This window comes from Mesoplodon bidens (assembly GCF_964165515.1).
Source record: "Mesoplodon bidens genome assembly, chromosome: 14".
Classification (NCBI taxonomy): Eukaryota; Metazoa; Chordata; class Mammalia; order Artiodactyla; family Ziphiidae; genus Mesoplodon; species Mesoplodon bidens.
In genome coordinates this window covers 81,537,314-81,554,272 of record NC_138170.1, presented here as the reverse complement: position 1 = coordinate 81,554,272, position 16,959 = coordinate 81,537,314, and the positions used below count along the sequence as shown (strand labels likewise).

At 46.9% G+C, this 16,959-nt stretch overlaps 2 protein-coding genes across 5 annotated transcripts in view; both read left to right on the top strand.

The window, feature by feature from the left end:
• Positions 1-244: 244 nt before the first annotated feature.
• LOC308627873 (vesicle-trafficking protein SEC22b-like) lies at positions 245-1,687 on the top strand. The gene has a single exon (XM_081254321.1). It carries the CDS (start codon positions 371-373, stop codon positions 1,016-1,018), a length of 648 nt encoding a protein of 215 aa, XP_081110447.1. The 5' UTR covers positions 245-370; the 3' UTR covers positions 1,019-1,687.
• A 10,418-nt stretch (positions 1,688-12,105) lies between these two features.
• The window catches only part of ATP6V1C2 (ATPase H+ transporting V1 subunit C2), a 48,659-nt gene continuing 43,805 nt past the window's right edge, over positions 12,106-16,959 (top strand). For 3 of the 4 annotated variants that reach the window (XM_081253968.1, XM_081253970.1, XM_081253969.1), the window contains exons 1-3: positions 12,106-12,175; positions 13,399-13,553; positions 16,164-16,231. In XM_081253968.1, the coding sequence (XP_081110094.1) occupies positions 13,425-13,553; positions 16,164-16,231 (197 nt within the window). In that variant the 5' untranslated portion in view covers positions 12,106-12,175; positions 13,399-13,424. Of the gene's footprint in view, positions 12,176-13,398; positions 13,554-16,163; positions 16,232-16,959 lie in introns of those variants that run through there. The other variant, XM_081253971.1, reaches the window with a different exon arrangement.

The following is a 16,959-nucleotide window of genomic DNA, read 5'->3' as shown; positions in this document are numbered from 1 at the left end:
AAGAATCCACCTGCCAATGCAGGGGACACAGGTTTGAACCCTGGTCCGGGAAGATCCCACATGCTGCGGAGCAACTAAGCCCGTGTGCCACAACTATTGAAACCCACGCACCACAACTACTGAAGCCCATGCACCTAGAGCCTGTGCTTCGTAACAAGAGAAGCCACTGCAATGAGAAGCCCATGCACCGCAATGAAGAGTAGCCCCCGCTCGCCACAACTAAAGAAAGCCCGTGTGCAGCGGGAATCGGAGACGCGAGCAGCTGGGTCTTTGGGAACTGAGGTAGAGGTTTAACTGTTGTCGCGGCGGAGCAAGTCAAGATGCACCTACAGCCGTCCGGGCCAGTGCTGAGTTTCGGTAGCCTGTGAAGATGGTGTTGCTCACGATGATCGCCCGAGTGGCGGACGGGCTCCCGTTGGCCGCCTCGATGCAGGAGGACGAACAGTCTGGCCGGGACCTTCAACAGTACCAGAGTCAGGCTAAGCAACTCTTTCGAAAGTTGAATGAACAGTTCCCTACCAGATGCACCTTGGAAGCTGGTGCCATGACTTTTCACTACATTATTGAACAGGGGGTGTGTTATTTGGTTCTGTGTGAAGCTGCCTTCCCTAAAAAGTTGGCTTTTGCCTACCTAGAAGATTTACATTCAGAGTTTGATGAACAGCATGGGAAGAAGGTGCCAACTGTGTCTAGACCCTATTCCTTTATTGAGTTCGATACCTACATTCAGAAAACCAAGAAGCTTTACATTGACAGTCGTGCTCGGAGAAACCTAGGCTCCATCAACACTGAATTGCAAGATGTGCAGAGGATCATGGTGGCCAATATTGAAGAAGTGCTACAACGGGGAGAAGCACTCTCAGCATTGGATTCGAAGGCTAACAATTTGTCCAGTCTGTCCAAGAAATACCGCCAGGATGCGAAGTACTTGAACATGCGTTCCACTTATGCCAAACTTGCAGCAGTAGCTGTATTTTTCATCATGTTAATAGTGTATGTGAGATTCTGGTGGCTCTAAAGTAGTGAATCCAGTCACTGGCAAGGGAGAACCTAGAACCCAGCAGGTGTATGTTTTCAGGAAGCTGAGCTCACAGAGATGCGTATTAGAATCCAGGTGGAACTTCTGCCTCTAAAGACCTTGCAAGGAAAGACATGTCCTGAAAATGAAAGATTACGCCTCATTTAATGAAGCTTAGCCCTATGTAGAAAGTATCTTTTGGGGGCAGAGGCTTTCTCTGGGTGCTAAGCCATATATGTTAGGGAACAGTAGATTGTTTTATTTGTTTTTTTCCCTCCCAGTGTTTTACATTTTTAAAATAGCACTGACTGGGCATTCTCATCTCTAATGGAGCCGTCAGTGAGATTTGGCTTAACTAACCTGTGCTAGCAACAGTCTGAAATCCCTTCAGAGAAGGCAGCCCTTTGGAAAGTTTTTGGACTCTGTTTAATCAACATTCCGTTTGTTGGTGACACTTGTGATTTTTCAGGAATCTGAGTTGTTGAAGGCCTTTTAAACAAGACTCCAGTATGTGAAGGTTAATTGCTGTGCTGCAAGAGATCCTGTCTATTGGCCCCTGTAGGAAGTTAACCTTTGTTGTTTTCCATTTATGATGTTTTGCTTATTGCACAATTGCTTTAGGGTTAAATGAATTATATTGATGCCTTGAAATTATAGCACTCCGTGATTAAGAAAAAAAAAAAAAAAAGAAAGCCCGTGTGCAGCAACAAAGACCCAAAGCAGCCATAAATGAATGAATGAATGAATAAATAAATGAAGAAAACAGAGAAAGAAATTGCCGAACTGTTTTCCAAAGTGGCTGCACCATTTTCTATTCCCACCAACAATGTATGAAGGTTCCAACTTGTCTACATCCTCATCAACCCTTGTCCTTTCTAAAATTATAGCTATGTTGGTGCGTGTGAAGTGGCAGCTCATTGTGGGTTTTTTTGTTTGTTTTTTGGTTTTTTTTGTGGTATGCGGGCCTCTCACTGCTGTGGCCTCTCCCGTTGCGGAGCACAGGCTCCAGATGCGCAGGCTCAGCAGCCGTGGCTCACGGGCCCAGCCGCTCCGCGGCACGTGGGATCTTCCCGGACCGGGGCATGAACCCGTGTCCCCTGCATCGGCAGGCAGACTCTCAACCACTGCGCCACCAGGGAAGCCCTCATTGTGGTTTTTGTTTGTATTTCTCTAATGACTAATGATATTGAGCACCTTTTCATATACTTATTGGCCATCTGTATATCTTCTTTGGAGAATGTGTGTTCAGATCCACTGCTCATCTTTTCATTAGGTTATTTCTCTTTTTATCATTGAGTAGTAAGTGTTCTTTATAAATTCTGGATACAAGTCCCTTATCAGATATATGATTTGCAAATATTTTTCTCCCATTCTGTGAGTTGTCTTTTCACCTTCTTGATGATGTCCTTTGAAATGCAAAAGTTTTTGTTTTGATGAAGTTCAATTTATTTTTCTTTTGTTGCTTGCGATTTTGGTATCATATCTAAGAAATGGATTTTTTCCCAACTCAATCACAAAGCTTTACTCCTTTGTTTTCTTCTAAGAACGTTATAGTTTCAGCTTTTTCATTTAAGTCTATGACCCATTTCGAGTTATTTTTTGTATATGGTGATGGGGGCTTGTGGTGGTTTTCTTTGGATTGTTTAAGTTTTCTTAGAGAATTAGCAAAGTCCTCTGCTGAGGGCAGAGGTGGAATAAGAGGAAATAGACATACAGGAGAGAAGAGAGTTTAAAATACTTGTCTGGGAGAGTGGGAGAGAGAATGAATTGGGGAAGTAACATAAAGTACTGGACTCTACCAAGGACTCAACTTAGGTTCCTGGTCATAAATTTAAAGTAGAATTGCAGGAGAGGAAAAACTCTCCTTCACCCTATCTGGGTCTCTGGCCAGGCCTAGGAATTAAACTGACACAGAACAAATTAACAGAAGAGCGTATCATTTTTTTGACCAGAGCAGGAAGCTTTTATATCTTTCAGACAAAGACACAATGAATTTGTGACAAATTGACAAGACAAAGGGGTTTGGACGAGGGGTGGTAAGTGGTGAAGAAGTAACTAGGAGGATAAAGGTTAGTTTAATAAGGTTGTTGGTACAGATTTCTTGGCTTCCAATCTCCTGGCTCTGGTGATAAAAATGTCTTCCTTCCTCCCAGGACAGGGCAGACACCTGGGAGCTTTATCTCCTGCTTTTAGGAAGAAAAACATGGTCAATGTCCTTCTTGATGTTTCTTGAGTGTCTTTAACTCAAAATAATCAATATGCCAAAGTGGCCTATTTTGGGGTGAAATATTCTAGTTTCCTTCAAGACCAATCAGCATAGTCTTATGTTTTCCTCCAGCCGGTGGGTGCATGACCCAGGTGAGGCAGGTGGAGGGTTGGATTTTTGCCCATCAAGTAAAACCAAGCAAGTAAAGGACAAGAGGGCTGAAGGGAGGGGCAAGGAAGTAAACAAAATGATGGGCCATGAAGTTTAAGGAGGGAAGTGAGGGCGTGACGGTGTGACAGACAGACAGACAATGGCAGGGCCGATGGGTTTTGGTCCCAGTGGGTACTAGGGAAATGAGGAGGAAAAATGGGAGTGGTCGTGTTGGGGCAAAAATAATTCAGCTGGTAAATGGGGTAGGTACCTGTGTTAGTTACCTGCCTTTATCTGGAGGAAAAAGAAAACTTCTCAGATTTCTATGACAAGCAGTAACAGGAAGGCATCTCGTCCTTGATGTTTACATTTCAAAGAGGTGGCTCCTAGGCCTTTAAGAAGAACATCTCTGGGTTGTACTGTTGACCAGAACTTTTTAGAAGATTTATATACATATCAAAGGGACAGAGGTAGGGTTTAAAAATATTCTTTTCTCCAGCAAATGCTCTAATAAAAGGAAGGAAAGGGAGGGAGGGAAAGGTGTCTTTCTCTTTGGGCAACAGGGAAAGTTCAATCTTTTTGTTATTTACCCTTACTGTGGTCAGAGGGTGGGATGCAGGGCATTGGGACCAGTGAGGGGTCGCAGTCAGTGGTAACGGTAGAGTCCAGGTAAGACCATGGAGTAAAGGGCAAATGGACACCATCACTGAAGAAAGAGAGTTTGGGACTTCCCTGCTGATCCAGTGGGTAAGACTGCGCTACCAATGCAGGGGGCCCGGGTTCGATTCCTGGTCAGGGAACTAGATCACGCACATGGCAACAAAGATCTCGTGTTCCGCAACTAAGACCTGGTGCAGCCAAATAAATATTTTCAAAAAAGAAAAGAAAAGAAGAAGGGTTCAAGGAAATGAGAGACCACGGGGTGGCCAGAATCAATTTGGTATATGGTGCCGTCACCAAGCATTAAGACATGAATAGGACCGGGCTTCCCTAGTGGCGCAGTGGTTGAGAGTCCGCCTGCCGATGCAGGGGACACGGGTTCGTGCCCCGATCCGGGAAGATTCCACATGCCGCGGAGCCGCTGGGCCCGTGAGCCATGGCCGCTGAGCCTGCGCGTCCGGAGCCTGTGTTCCGCAGCGTGAGAGGCCACAACAGTGAGAGGCCCGCGTACCAAAAAAAAAAAAAAAAAAGACATGAATAGGACCAAGGACCTACTGTATAGCACATAGAACTATACTCAATATTTTGTAAAAACCTATAAAGGGAAAGAATCTGAAGAAGAATATATATATACATACATATATACATATAACTGAATTGCTGTGCTGTATACCTGAAACTAACACGATACTGTAAATCAACTATACTTCAATTAAAACAAAAAGACATGAGTAGGGATGGAGTGACAGTGAGTGAGGAACTAAAATCTTTGAGGAATGAGAGGGAGTGGCTTGGGGTCCGTAGGTCACTATAAAAAGCAAGGTGGGGGGTGGTATGTCTAAACCAACTGGAGTTAGGACCAATCTGTAGGCCACAATGGGGGCTTTGGGGTTTATTTAAGAGCAAAGGGAAATGACTGGAGGATTTTAAGCAGATGAGTGACCTGATCTGATATGTGTTACAAACTACCACTCTGGGTTGTAGGCAGATGTATTAGTTTCCTAGGGCTGCCTTAGCCAAGTACCACAAACTGGGAGGCTTCAACAAGGGATCTGTTCTTTTCACAGCTCTGGAGCCTAGAAGCTCGAAATCCAGGTATCAGCAGGGCCACACGCCCTCTGAAGGCTCTAGCAAGGAATCCTTCCTTGTCCCTTCCTAGCTTCTGGGGGCTCCCAGCAGTCCTGGGCGTCCCCTGACTTGCAGCTGCATCAGTCCAATCTCTGCCTGTCTCCATGCGGTCTTCTTCCCCATGTGTCCCTGTGTCTTCTCCTCTTCTAATACATCCAGGAGGATGTCATCTTGATATCCTTAATATATCTGCAAAGACCCTTTTTCCAAATAAGGTCCTTTCTGAGACTGGGGGTGTGGGGAGGCGGGGAGAACACTATTCCACCCACTACAGGAGATGGGAGTAAATGTGATAATGACCTAGAAGATTCAAAAGAAAGAAGAAAGTGGGCAGATTCAAGATACAGTATTTATTTGTTTATTTTTGCACGTGGGCTTTTCTCTAGTTGCGGGAGGCAGTGGCCTCTCTTGTTGCAGAGCACGGGCTCTAGGCGTGCAGGCTTCAGTAGTTGTGGCTCACGGGCTCAGTAGTTGTGGCTCACAGGCTCTAGAGTACAGGCTCAGGAGCTGTGGCATATGGGCTTAGTTGCTCCGTGGCATGTGGGATCTTCCCGAACCAGGGCTCGAACCCGTGTCCCCTGCATTGGCAGGCGGGTTCTTAACCACTGCGCCACCAGGGGAGTCCTTGTTTTTACTTTAAAAGTCACTTGTATTATGAAAAAGTTGAAACTGTAAAGGTCAAAGGAAAACAGAACATCTGTAATCCCACTTTCCAGCAACATCTTGATGTATTTTTGTTCCCTTTTAAAATAGATATATACTATGTACTTATTCTATTTATACATGATTTCTTACAACACTGGTACCTTAATTTTGGATTTTCCACTTAAAATTTTATGATTATTTCATACATCATTTAATATTCCTCTAAAACATTTTTAACAACAGCATGATTCTACCATTAGTAACGTGTCCAATCCCTTTTGTCCGGCATAGATATTGTCTCCAATTTTCAGCCTTATAAACAGAATTGAATGACTATGGGTGTCACACACGTTTAACACACATAGCCAATCCTTACATACAGTCTTATATCTTCATGACCCTTTGAAACTGCTTAAAACTTCTAAAACAGAATAGATCTAGAAGAGCGAAAGAATTCTCACTCAGCTTCCCGGGACCTGCCAGGCAGTCTCCAGCTTTTAGGTTCCTTGCTTCAGGTGATGCAAAAAGTATTCAGCACTAAGAATTTGACAGTGAATGAAGCAGGTGTGGTCCCTGCCTCCCCGAAGGCTATAATCTAGGGTGAAAGATGAGCATACGAGCAGCATCAGGCACATTTGGACGTTTTGCATGCCTTATCTCATTCCACTTTTACTGTAATTCTCTAACAAGACCTTGACTTCACCATTTTATAGGTGAGGAAACTGGGCTATGGGGAGCTTGTATTTGGAAAGGGCGCAGCTGATACACGGCAGAACTTGAGGCTGGAGGTCAGATCCGCCCACCTCCAAAGCAGAGCTCGAATCGTCTGCGGGTTCTCTTGGCTGGAGGCACTTGCTGCCCTCTCTTTCTTTCCAGCTTAACTCCATCAAAGACATGTTTGAAGAGCTGAATGCAAGAGTGACAGACGGGTCACGTGTTTATAACTGGGCAGGATCAGTATCTTCCAAAAGAACCCTGGGAGGGGAAAACGGAACTTAGAAATGAGAAGCAAAAGGAGAAAAAGCAGAGAAGAGTGAAGCTTTTTAAGGTGGCTGATACTCAGAGCATACTTTGATGACTTAATAGGGACCGGTCGCTGTGCCATATCATTTAATCCCCAGAAAAACCTTACTTTATTTTTTTTATTTTTGGCTGCATTGGGTCTTCATGGCTGCGCACAGACTTTCTCCAGTTGATGCAGGTGGGGGCTCCTCTTCGTTGCGGTGCGTGGGGTTCTCATCGCGGTGGCTTCTCGTTGCGGAGCACGGGCTCAAGGCGCGCGGGCTCAGTAGTTGTGGCTCACGGGCTTAGGTGCTCCGCGGTATGTGGGATCGTCCCTGACCAGGGATCGAACCCGTGTCTCCTGCATTGGCAGGCGGATTCTTAACCACTGCGCCACCAAGGAAACCCAGGAAAACCTTATTAAACAGGAACTATTATTATCCCCATTTTACAGCCCTCTGAACCCAAGTAGCTGTGCAAGTTCACTTGGCTGATGGTGGGAAAGCCAGGAATTTAACTCCACGTAGCGCTCCAGTAGCTGGTTCTTTGGACCAGGTAGTAGAGCAGTAGTTTAGATATTGGTGTGCAATATTCAGAAAAATGAAGTTCAAATCTGAGGCTTACCATTAACCGTGCTCTCAATCAGCTCACTTAATGGGCTTGTTTCCTCATCTGTGAAATGAGGATCATGGCATTTCTTGAATATTTATATCTAATTTTTATGTGTGTATCACATCCCACTCAGTGTTTTATATTCAAACCTTTGTGAGTTGGGACTGCTCATAATTCTGTTTACCATATTTGCTTTGCTCTGCCACGAGTCTGAAAACTCTGATTTATTTTTGCAAACTCCAGAGGCTGGAAGATACTGAAAAAAAAAAAAAAGAAAACAAACAAGAAAACTTGTTAAATGAAATGAACAGAGAAGCCTTCTCCTTATCTCTATGCACTTGAGCAAATGAATCATGAGAATTCCTCCCTCTTGTTTTCTCCAAGAAAAAAATGAACACCATCAGGACACTGTCCTTAAATCAAAAGGGTATTGGCCAGATGACAAAATGTAGATCAAAGTACTCTGGGCCCTTGGAGAAAGATGCTGGGCAGTAACAAGGGATTATAATAATGTACCAAACGTAAAGTGTAAAACCATAAAGACCGTCTAAGAAAGGAGAGGGAGTGAGAGGGGAAAGGAACATTTACTGAGCACAACTGGTTCCCAGGCTCTGACTTTGGTGCCTCAGATGCTATTCTCTCTTATCCTCAGAACAGGCCTGAAAGTTGAGCATAATTGCCCTCTTTTTTTCAGATAGGAACACTGCAGCTCAGCGAGGTTAAGCAGCTAATCCGATTATCTGATTCTAAAGCCTAATCTGTTTCTACAACACCAGGCGGACACTCAAGGGACAATTCGGCTTACATTTTTCTCTACTAGGGACCTGTCCCTCCAGAAAAACTTCCTTGGGTCCTTCTCAGCAAAGCCTAGAAAAATCCACCTGAGCTGATCGTAGGTGGAATTATGTGTCTGCGCTAATTTGGGGACAGCATCTTTGGAAAGGGCTGTCTCCATGAAGTAATGAAGAGGTCCGAAAGGGTACCATCTGGGAGAGGCCGGTGGACAACAGACGAACTAGGCCAGCCTCGTCCTTCTGGTTCCCAAACCTGATGGGACTGTACCATCTTGCACCGGCTTCAGCTGGCTCAGTGCCCAACCAGTGCCGGCTGCAGAAATATTTCTGGAATATCTAGCTGAAGCCAAATTCATAATAAGCTAGAGATGATTCAGGGCTGATGGCATTTCCTCCTCAGCCTTTATTTCCAGGAAGAAATAGCATTCTTTATGACCTGGGTTCTTTCAGGATTGTGTCCATGAACTTTTTTTCATAACCTGGGTGTATTTTATAAGTGGTGGTCAAGGCACTTAAACTTAGCTGCGGCTTTCAGAGACTCTGGGAGGGGTGTAGACACTGAATATGGGTCTTAAATGCTGCTTCAGGCTGATACATGGAAGGAAACCGGTTTTGTTCTATATGGGGTGGGAATGCTGCTTTATATTCTCCTAATAGCCTAAAGGATTGAGCTCCACAACTTTTGGTTGATGTCTCCCTCTTTCTTTGTTGTAAAGATTGGTCTCACTTTATAGGGAAATAAAGAGAATAACGCATCAGTTCAAAACTGGTAAGTACATATACTCTCTTTGAAAACTGCAACTCAAAAAGCCCTGGGGCAAGACAGTGTTGTTTTTGTCTCTCCCTCTCTCTTTTTTTTTTCTTCAAGGTGTAAGTTGTCCAACAAGATCTCTTTATTTGCCTTTGAAATCAAATGTATCTGACTCAAGTTCTGAGCTGTGGTAAATTGCTGATGACATTGGGTTATCCTTTACTGATAAGATAGAATGATATTTTTTTGATATTTAAAAAGCAATCCAGGGTGGCTTCCCTGGTGGCGCAGTGGTTGAGAGTCCACCTGCCGATGCAGGGGACACGGGTTCATGCCCCGGTCCGGGAGGATCCCACATGCCACAGAGCGGCTGGGCCCGTGAGCCATGGCCGCTGACCCTGCGCGTCCGGAGCCTGTGCTCCGCAACGGGAGAGGCCACAGCGGTGAGGGGCCCGCGTACCACAAAAAAAAAAAAAAAAGCAATCCAGGGGCTTCCCTTGTGGTGCAGTGGTTAAGAATCCACCTGCCAATGCAGGAGACACGGGTTCGAGCCCTGGTCCTGGAAGATCCCACATGCCATAGAGCAGCTAAGCCCGTGCACCACAACTACTGAGCCTGCGCTCTAGAGCCTGTGAGCCACAACTACCGAGCCCGCATGCCACAACCACTGAAGCCCATGTGCCTAGAGCCCGTGCTCTGTAACAAGAGAAGCCACCTTAATGAGAAGCCTGTGCACTGCAATGAAGAGTAGCCCCCACTCGCTGCAACCAGAAAAAGCCCGCGCGCAGCAACAAAGACTCAATGCAGCCAAAAAACAAGAAAAAAGAACAAAAAACAATCCATAGCAGGATGCCAAACTTTATGTATAGCATGTATAGTCATGCCAGAAGTCCCTATTTGTACATATGAATATACATTAAAAAATAACAAAGGCAATTTGAATGTTAACAGTGATTATTTTCAGATCATGGAAGTACAGGTGATTTTTACTTTCTTCTTTATACTTTTCTATGTTCTGCAAATTTTTATGAGATGCGTAGAATTACTTATAAGTGGGAAAAAAAGAGGTTATTTGAAAAAAAGTCAAGCAGACTTAAGGGTAGAATAGCTGATATCTACCCCTAAAGCGGTAGATATCAACTACTGTAAATTCTAATACTTAAGAGGAAACTTAAGATGTGAAGGACCAGAAAGATTGTAGATTTTTAAGTAAGACAAGGAACACTACGATTCTTATTCTTTTCTTAATCAGATGGCCAGGAGTTATTTTGTGTTGGACTCTTATTTCATGAAAAAAGCTTGTTGGAGGAAACCATATTTATGAAAGAAGAGGTTTCATAAGCAAAGTTGGGGACACTTCTAAATGTGTTGCCCAGTCTCTGGGAAGCCAGGTCTCTGAACAAAGAAGGCTAGAGAAACGTGGACTGAAATGGAAAGCACCGGTTCTTAGGGTTAGGACCCAGGCCTGCAGGCTTGCTGGGAGCAGTGGGAAGGACACAGGATTTGGGTCAGAGGCCGGAGTTCCACTCATAGCTCTGCCATGTATCAGTTGCGTGACACCTGACAATCCAAGCAACATCTGTGGGCATCGCTACACTTGTTCATAAACGAGGTCTGCTCCCAGCTCTAGGATTCTGTTTTCCCTGGCTGGAAAGAATGGTATTCCCAGATAAAGTCCAAAATCGGAGAACCCACGTCAATGTCTGACCGGGCCGCTCCTTCCCTGGAATTGCCACTTAACCTTCCTGTACACACTGGATTTCCTCATCCCTCCGTTTCAGGTGTCCTCCCTCAGGAAGATACTGCAAGGACTGACTAATGCATGAGTGTCCCAAGCTTGACGAGGCAGAGTGCAGGTGCAGGGAGTTCCAATCTGCCAATCCCAAATCCACAGTAGGACTGCAGTGCGATCCTGCTGTGACCTTAAAAGTCACCTTTCTGGGCTTCCCTGGTGGCGCAGTGGTTGAGAGTCCGCCTGCCGGTGCAGGGGACACGGGTTCGTGCCCCGGTCAGGGAAGATCCCACATGCCGCGGAGCGGCTGGGCCCGTGAGCCATGGCCGCTGAGCCTGCGCGTCCGGAGCCCGTGCTCCGCAACGGGAGAGGCCACAACAGTGAGAGGCCCGCATACCGCAAAAAATAAATAAATAAATAAAAAAGTCACCTTTCTGTCCCGCACCTGGGGCCTCCCATCCCAACACAGGGCACCTTACACCTCTTTCCAAAGATCTAAAAGCATTCCTGATAATAGGTTGCCCATCTGGCTAGTTTCATACAGTAAGGGGGACCCCATTCTCAGGGTAGCAACCCAAACTTCTTCAACACCCCCTGCCCCCTAAAGAATAATTCTGAGATTTTAATCTTTCCCAGAAATCACTGAAAATGCCATCCACGGAGAAGGATGCACTAAAGTTTCCTCCTTGACTCCAGAGAAAATGAATTCTTAGAGGTTTGTTTTTGTTTTTGTTTTTGTTTTTAAAACGTCAAATGTTAATCTCTGGGGTTTCCCTCTCTTCCAAACAGCACGGATCATAAACTCACACCGTGGTGCTAGAGAGTAAGTCAAGGCGATTAGGCAGTGGGTAAGGTGAGATGGGCGTATCCTGCAGGGGAGAGTTTCCTTGGCAACCAAAGGCAAGCTCACGCCCACGTCAACAGGAGGATTATTCCTCTGCCCAGGTGTGTGTTCCAAAACCTATGCAAACTTGTTGCGTTATTTTCCACAGGTCAGTTCTGTCTCTCGGTGATTCCCCTTGAGACCCTGTTCCCTGTCACTGTCCGGGGATGGGGTGGAGGTAGACAGACTCGAGGCGGCGGTGTCCGGGTGCCGAGTGCTTCGCCTCCCCCGCTTCTCTCGGTCGTCCGCTCTGCTCCGTCGTGGGGTTGGGGACCCCGTCCGATGCTCCCCAGAATCCCGCCGGGACCCAACCCAGCCGCTCGGGGCTCGGGGATCTCGGCCAAGTCGCGAAGGGCTGGATCCGCCGGCCTCTCGCGTGGCACAGCGGCCGCAGGGGCCCGGCGGGCGCCCCCTGCCCGGCGGCGGCTGGAGGCGGGCGGCCCGGTATGCAAATGTCCAGAGGGGCGGCCGCCTCCCGCTCGGATAAAAGCTCGGGGCGGGGCGTCGTGCAGAAGCCGCTGCCTCCCGGGAGCCGGCCGTGCGCTCCGGCCCGGCGCCAGTCCGCCCCCAGCCCGCGAGGCCCGCGGGCTCCCGGTAAGGACGCGCGGCGGATCGGGGGCCCGAGGCGGCGTGGGGAGAGGTCGCGCGTCGCAACCGGGGGCCCAGCTCGAGCCGCCCGCGTCGCTCTGGTCCCCGCTTCGCCTCGGCCCAGGGGCGCCGTCCAGGGCCGAGCCTTCTCCGTGGGAACCAGGGAACCGGCGTCTCTGCTGCGCCCTCCAAGGGGCCGGGCAGGTGGCATCTCCCCAGGTTCTGCGCAGGGCCAGTTTGTCCCCAGGCCATCAGCGGTCAAGCGCGAAAGGAGCTGCGTCCGGCGTGCGCAGGGTTGGGAGGGGCTAAGATTGTCTTCGAGGGGGTGAGACGGGGGCCAACAAGAAGAGCTTGCACGATGGGTCTCTGGCTATTATCCTGGTTTTTTCGTAGCCACCCGGAGACGTTTTGGGAGGCGATGGAAGGGAGAAACAGGCCGAGGGGAGAAAGGTGTGGGTGTGTACACGTTTGAATGAGCAGAGCTAATCGACTTTAGACGCTGGACAGAAACTCCCAGCCGGACCCAGCGCGTTACCCACCTCTGCAGAATAGACACCTAGTCCCGTGGAAAAACGACTCTAATAGCCCCCTTACCTTCCCTCTCCCCTCCTTATTTTATGAAGAAAGGGGTTCTTCTGAAGTCGTTGTAAAGCTAGCTCCAATCTCAAGGTTGGTCAGTTAAGATCTGGGTTTGCCCAGCCTGCCCATTGTGGAAGTGCCTCCTTGTCTGGTTCCTGCCTCACCACCCCTCTAACCCCCCAATCCTACATCCCTGGAGATGCAGCGTGGAAGGGAGAGAAATAGTCCAGAAGGTGCCCAAGTCCAGCTTACTGCCCCCTATTTTATGATGCCAGGAATGGGTTTTGTGCCCAAGTCCAGCTTACTGGCCCCCATTTTATGATGCCAGGAATGGGTTTTTCGCTGAAGTCGGAGGGACAGGAATCACACTCCCCCTCCTTCTCTCCTCAAAACCAGTCAGAACCACCCTGGGAAGGAGGGTCTTTGGGAGTCTTTACAAGACCTGAGGGCTTTCCAAGTGGAGATAAGCTTTGGGCAGATGGCTGTCCTTGGAACTGTAGAATCTGAACTGGAAGGTCAAAGGGGGGAAGGAACGGGAGATGGGAAAAGTGGAGAGGATTAATTCTGAGGGAAGGGAGTGGTGAACAGGTAGAGGTATTTGACACTTCTCTCCTGTTTCTGTTTGTGTATGTTGCTGTGGTTCTGGTCAGTAACTGGATAAAAGAAGACTGGAAACATGTCCGAGTTTTGGTTAATTTCTGCCCCTGGAGATAAGGAAAATTTACAAGCGCTGGAGAGGATGAATACAGTAACCTCCAAGTCAAACCTGTCTTATAACACCAAATTCACGATTCCTGATTTTAAGGTAAAATACCCCAGGAGGAGGAAGGAGGTGATGGGCTGGGGTGGTGTGGGTGTCTTCTGAAAAGCCAAGGAGAAAACAACAGGACAACGGCGCCAATGCTGAGGATCAGCCTGGCTGTGAAGCTGTACGGGGCCTGGTCTGGATGGGACTTCACGAATAGCCCCAAATTAACTGTGATGCTTGTGGAATTAGAGCCACAGGACGGAATGAGAGGGAGACAAGGGTGCGGCTAGCAGTGTCTTCAAAAAGTGGAAAGAGTGTCTTAAACACACTTGGGTCCTCATTGAGTTCTCAGATTCTTCCTGTTTTATCTTCAACATCTAAGAAGACCAACAGTATACTTTAAATGTGCAGGCTTGGAGAGAGGTTCATCCTTTTTTTTTTTTAATTTTTGGCTGCAGCGAGCGGGGGCTACTCTTCATTGTGGTGCACGGGCTTCTCATTGCGGTGGCTTGTCTTGTTGCGGAGCACGGGCTGTAGGTGCGTGGGCTTCAGTAGTTGCGGCGCGTGGGCTCAGTAGTTGTGGCTTGAGGGCTTAGTTGCTCCGCGGCATGTGGGATCTTCGCACACCAGGGATCGAACCCATGTCTCCTGCACTGGCAGGCAGATGCTTAACCACTGCGCCACCCCAGGAGAGTTTCATCCCTTTTTAAAAATTAATTAATTTATTTATTTTTGGCTGCGTTGGGTCTTTGTTGCTGCACGTGGTCTTTCTTTAGTTGTGGCGAGCGGGGGCTACTCTTCATTGCAGTGCTCAGGCTTCTCATTGCAGTGGCTTCTCTTGTTGTGGAACACAGGCTCTAGGCTCACGGGCTTCAGTAGTTGTGGCTCACAGGCTCTAGAGCGCAGGCTCAGCAGTTGTGGTGCATGGGTTAGTTGCTCCGTGGCATGTGGGATCTTCCCGGACCACGGCTAGAACCAGTGTAACCTGCATTGGCAGGTGGATTCTTAACCACTGTGCCACCAGGGAAGCCCAAGAGGTTCATCCTTGATTGTGCTCTTGAACTGGGAGCAGGGCAGGCAATCCAGCATCCCTCTGGTTCTGGTGGAGAGAGAAGGAAGGAGATTTAGTGACAACTGGGCAGATGGCAGAAAGAGATTTTATTTTATTTATTTACTTTTAAAATATTTATGTGGCTGTGCCGGATCTTAGTTGCAGCACGTGGGATCTTTAGTTGCAGCATGCGAACTCATAGTTGTGGCATGCAAACTCTTAGCTGTGGCATGTGGGATCTAGTTCCCTGACCAGGGATCGAACCCAGGCCCACTGCATTGGGAATGCGGAGTCTTAGCCACTGGAGCACCAGGGAAGTCCCAGAAAGAGATTTTAAAATGAAACAGACATGGAAGAGGAGCAAGAGGAGCAAGGATACGTGCAATCTTCTTACTTCAAAAAGAGTGGACTTTTTGCCATGCTTCCTCCAAGGGGAAGAAGCCTAAGGCAGTCTTTTTGCCCTACAACTATGTCATGGATTCTGGAGGAATGGTGCTAAATGCCCAGAGGTGGCTCTTCAAGTAAACTGCTGTGTAATCCTCTTTCAAACCTCAGTTTGCCCCTCTGGCTTTTCTGCATAGTTGTTAATGATGCCTACTACATTTGCTAGTGTTTATGGAGCGGTATGCTGGGCGCCAGGTTCTTTAAGCGCATCTTCCTGAATCTTCACAACTCCCACTTTATAGTTCAGGATGGGCTGAGAAAGGAGACCCGGGTTGTGGAGCTGGTAAGTGGCAACACTGGGTTCTGAACCCACGTCTTGCTGATTTTTCAAACCTGCCATGGTTTGTCCAGGGTCAGATACTGTGAAGGTTAGTAAATTAAGCATCCACTCATTGCTTACTACACGTGAAGTGCTGTGCCAGACCCGAGGGTACAAAGATTAAAAAAAGACATGACTTCTGCCAAAAGTTGCTTAAAATTAAGTTGTCTGAAAAGAAACAACACTTACTAGGAATATCCAGACTTCATAGTTCCCTGATTACTTTTCAACATCTGATGGGTGGTTGATAATGTGATAACAAACTTTTTCCTTCTGATTCTGTGAGTAGACCTTTAAATACAATTTTGGACACAGTAATAATTTCCACAAGAAACAGCTTGTCCTGAGTAATCTGTAAAGAAAAGGACTTTCATGAATGGGAGCAGGAGGAAAAGCTGCCCTTGCCCCAGCCAGATCACTGTTAATAACGGCACAGAGGACCAGAGATAGGGATTGGCTGGACTGCCTTGGAGAAGAAAGGCTTTCAGAAATGATAACTTCCTTGACTTGCTTTCTGTCTCATTGCTTCCTTGGCTGTGTTGATTAATCCCCCAAAGAGCAGACTGCCATTCTTAGACGAAAATAAGCTGAGGGTAGACCATGACACATAGTCACTCCTTTCTATGGCAGAAATGACAGTTTATCCTGTTGGCCAAAAAAATAATAATAGTAATACTAATCATCGTCCAAAATCCACTGATTTCCCTTGAGAGCTCGTCTCAGTTTCCAGTTTCACCATTGACCAAGAACAACTGAGTCAAGATAGAAGAATTCCCTGCGCTTTAGTTGAAACCCCGTGCCCCCCCCGCCAGCTACAAAGCCTGAGCATCTAACTTCTCTCTGATCTTTCTAGGTGGGGACCTTGGATTCCCTTGTTGGCCTCTCTGATGAGTTGGGGAAACTCGATATCTTTGCTGAAAGGTAAAATATTTCTTATTTACTACATACAAGTGAGAATGTGACTTTGTTGTCAGAGGACACGGTGCTCTTGCTTTGGCCAAGGCCGTGCTTGCCTAAACCCGGCCCTGGAAGTCACAGGAAGAGCCCGGGCAGGTCTCCGTGAGGGTGCCAGCTCCATAGAGCTGCACGTGGGGTCCCTTGCGTAGTTTTGTTTGCTGAGCCAGAGTTTTTTTTAGGGGGCTGCCTTCAAAATGAAGAGGGCTACGGCATAAGGTACTGAAACACTTAGAAAAACAGTTGGTGCAGTTTTCCCCCCAAGGCTTTTTAAGTTTTTCGTTTGGTTTTGTTTTTGTAGGGAAAATATGCACGTAGTAAAAAATTCAAGTACAAAGGAAAGCTATCCAGTGAAAATTGTTTTCTTCTCACCTATTTTTCAGTTTCCTGTCCCCTCATTTTTCCTCTTTTAAGGCAACATTATTATAATTTTTAGGAGAGCCTTCCAGAGACAGCCTGTACATGTACAAATAAATATGAACATATTCTTAAAAATAATTTTATACAAATGATAGCATATACATTCTGCACTTTGCTTTTTCCCCTTAATCACATTTCTTAGAGATAGTTTCATGTCAGTCCATAATTGCATTTTTAAATTTTATTTTTTAATCTTTTAAAAAAAATTTTTAATTAATTTATTTGGCTGTGTTAGATCTTCCTTGCTGCGTGCGGGCTTTCTCTAGTTGGAACGA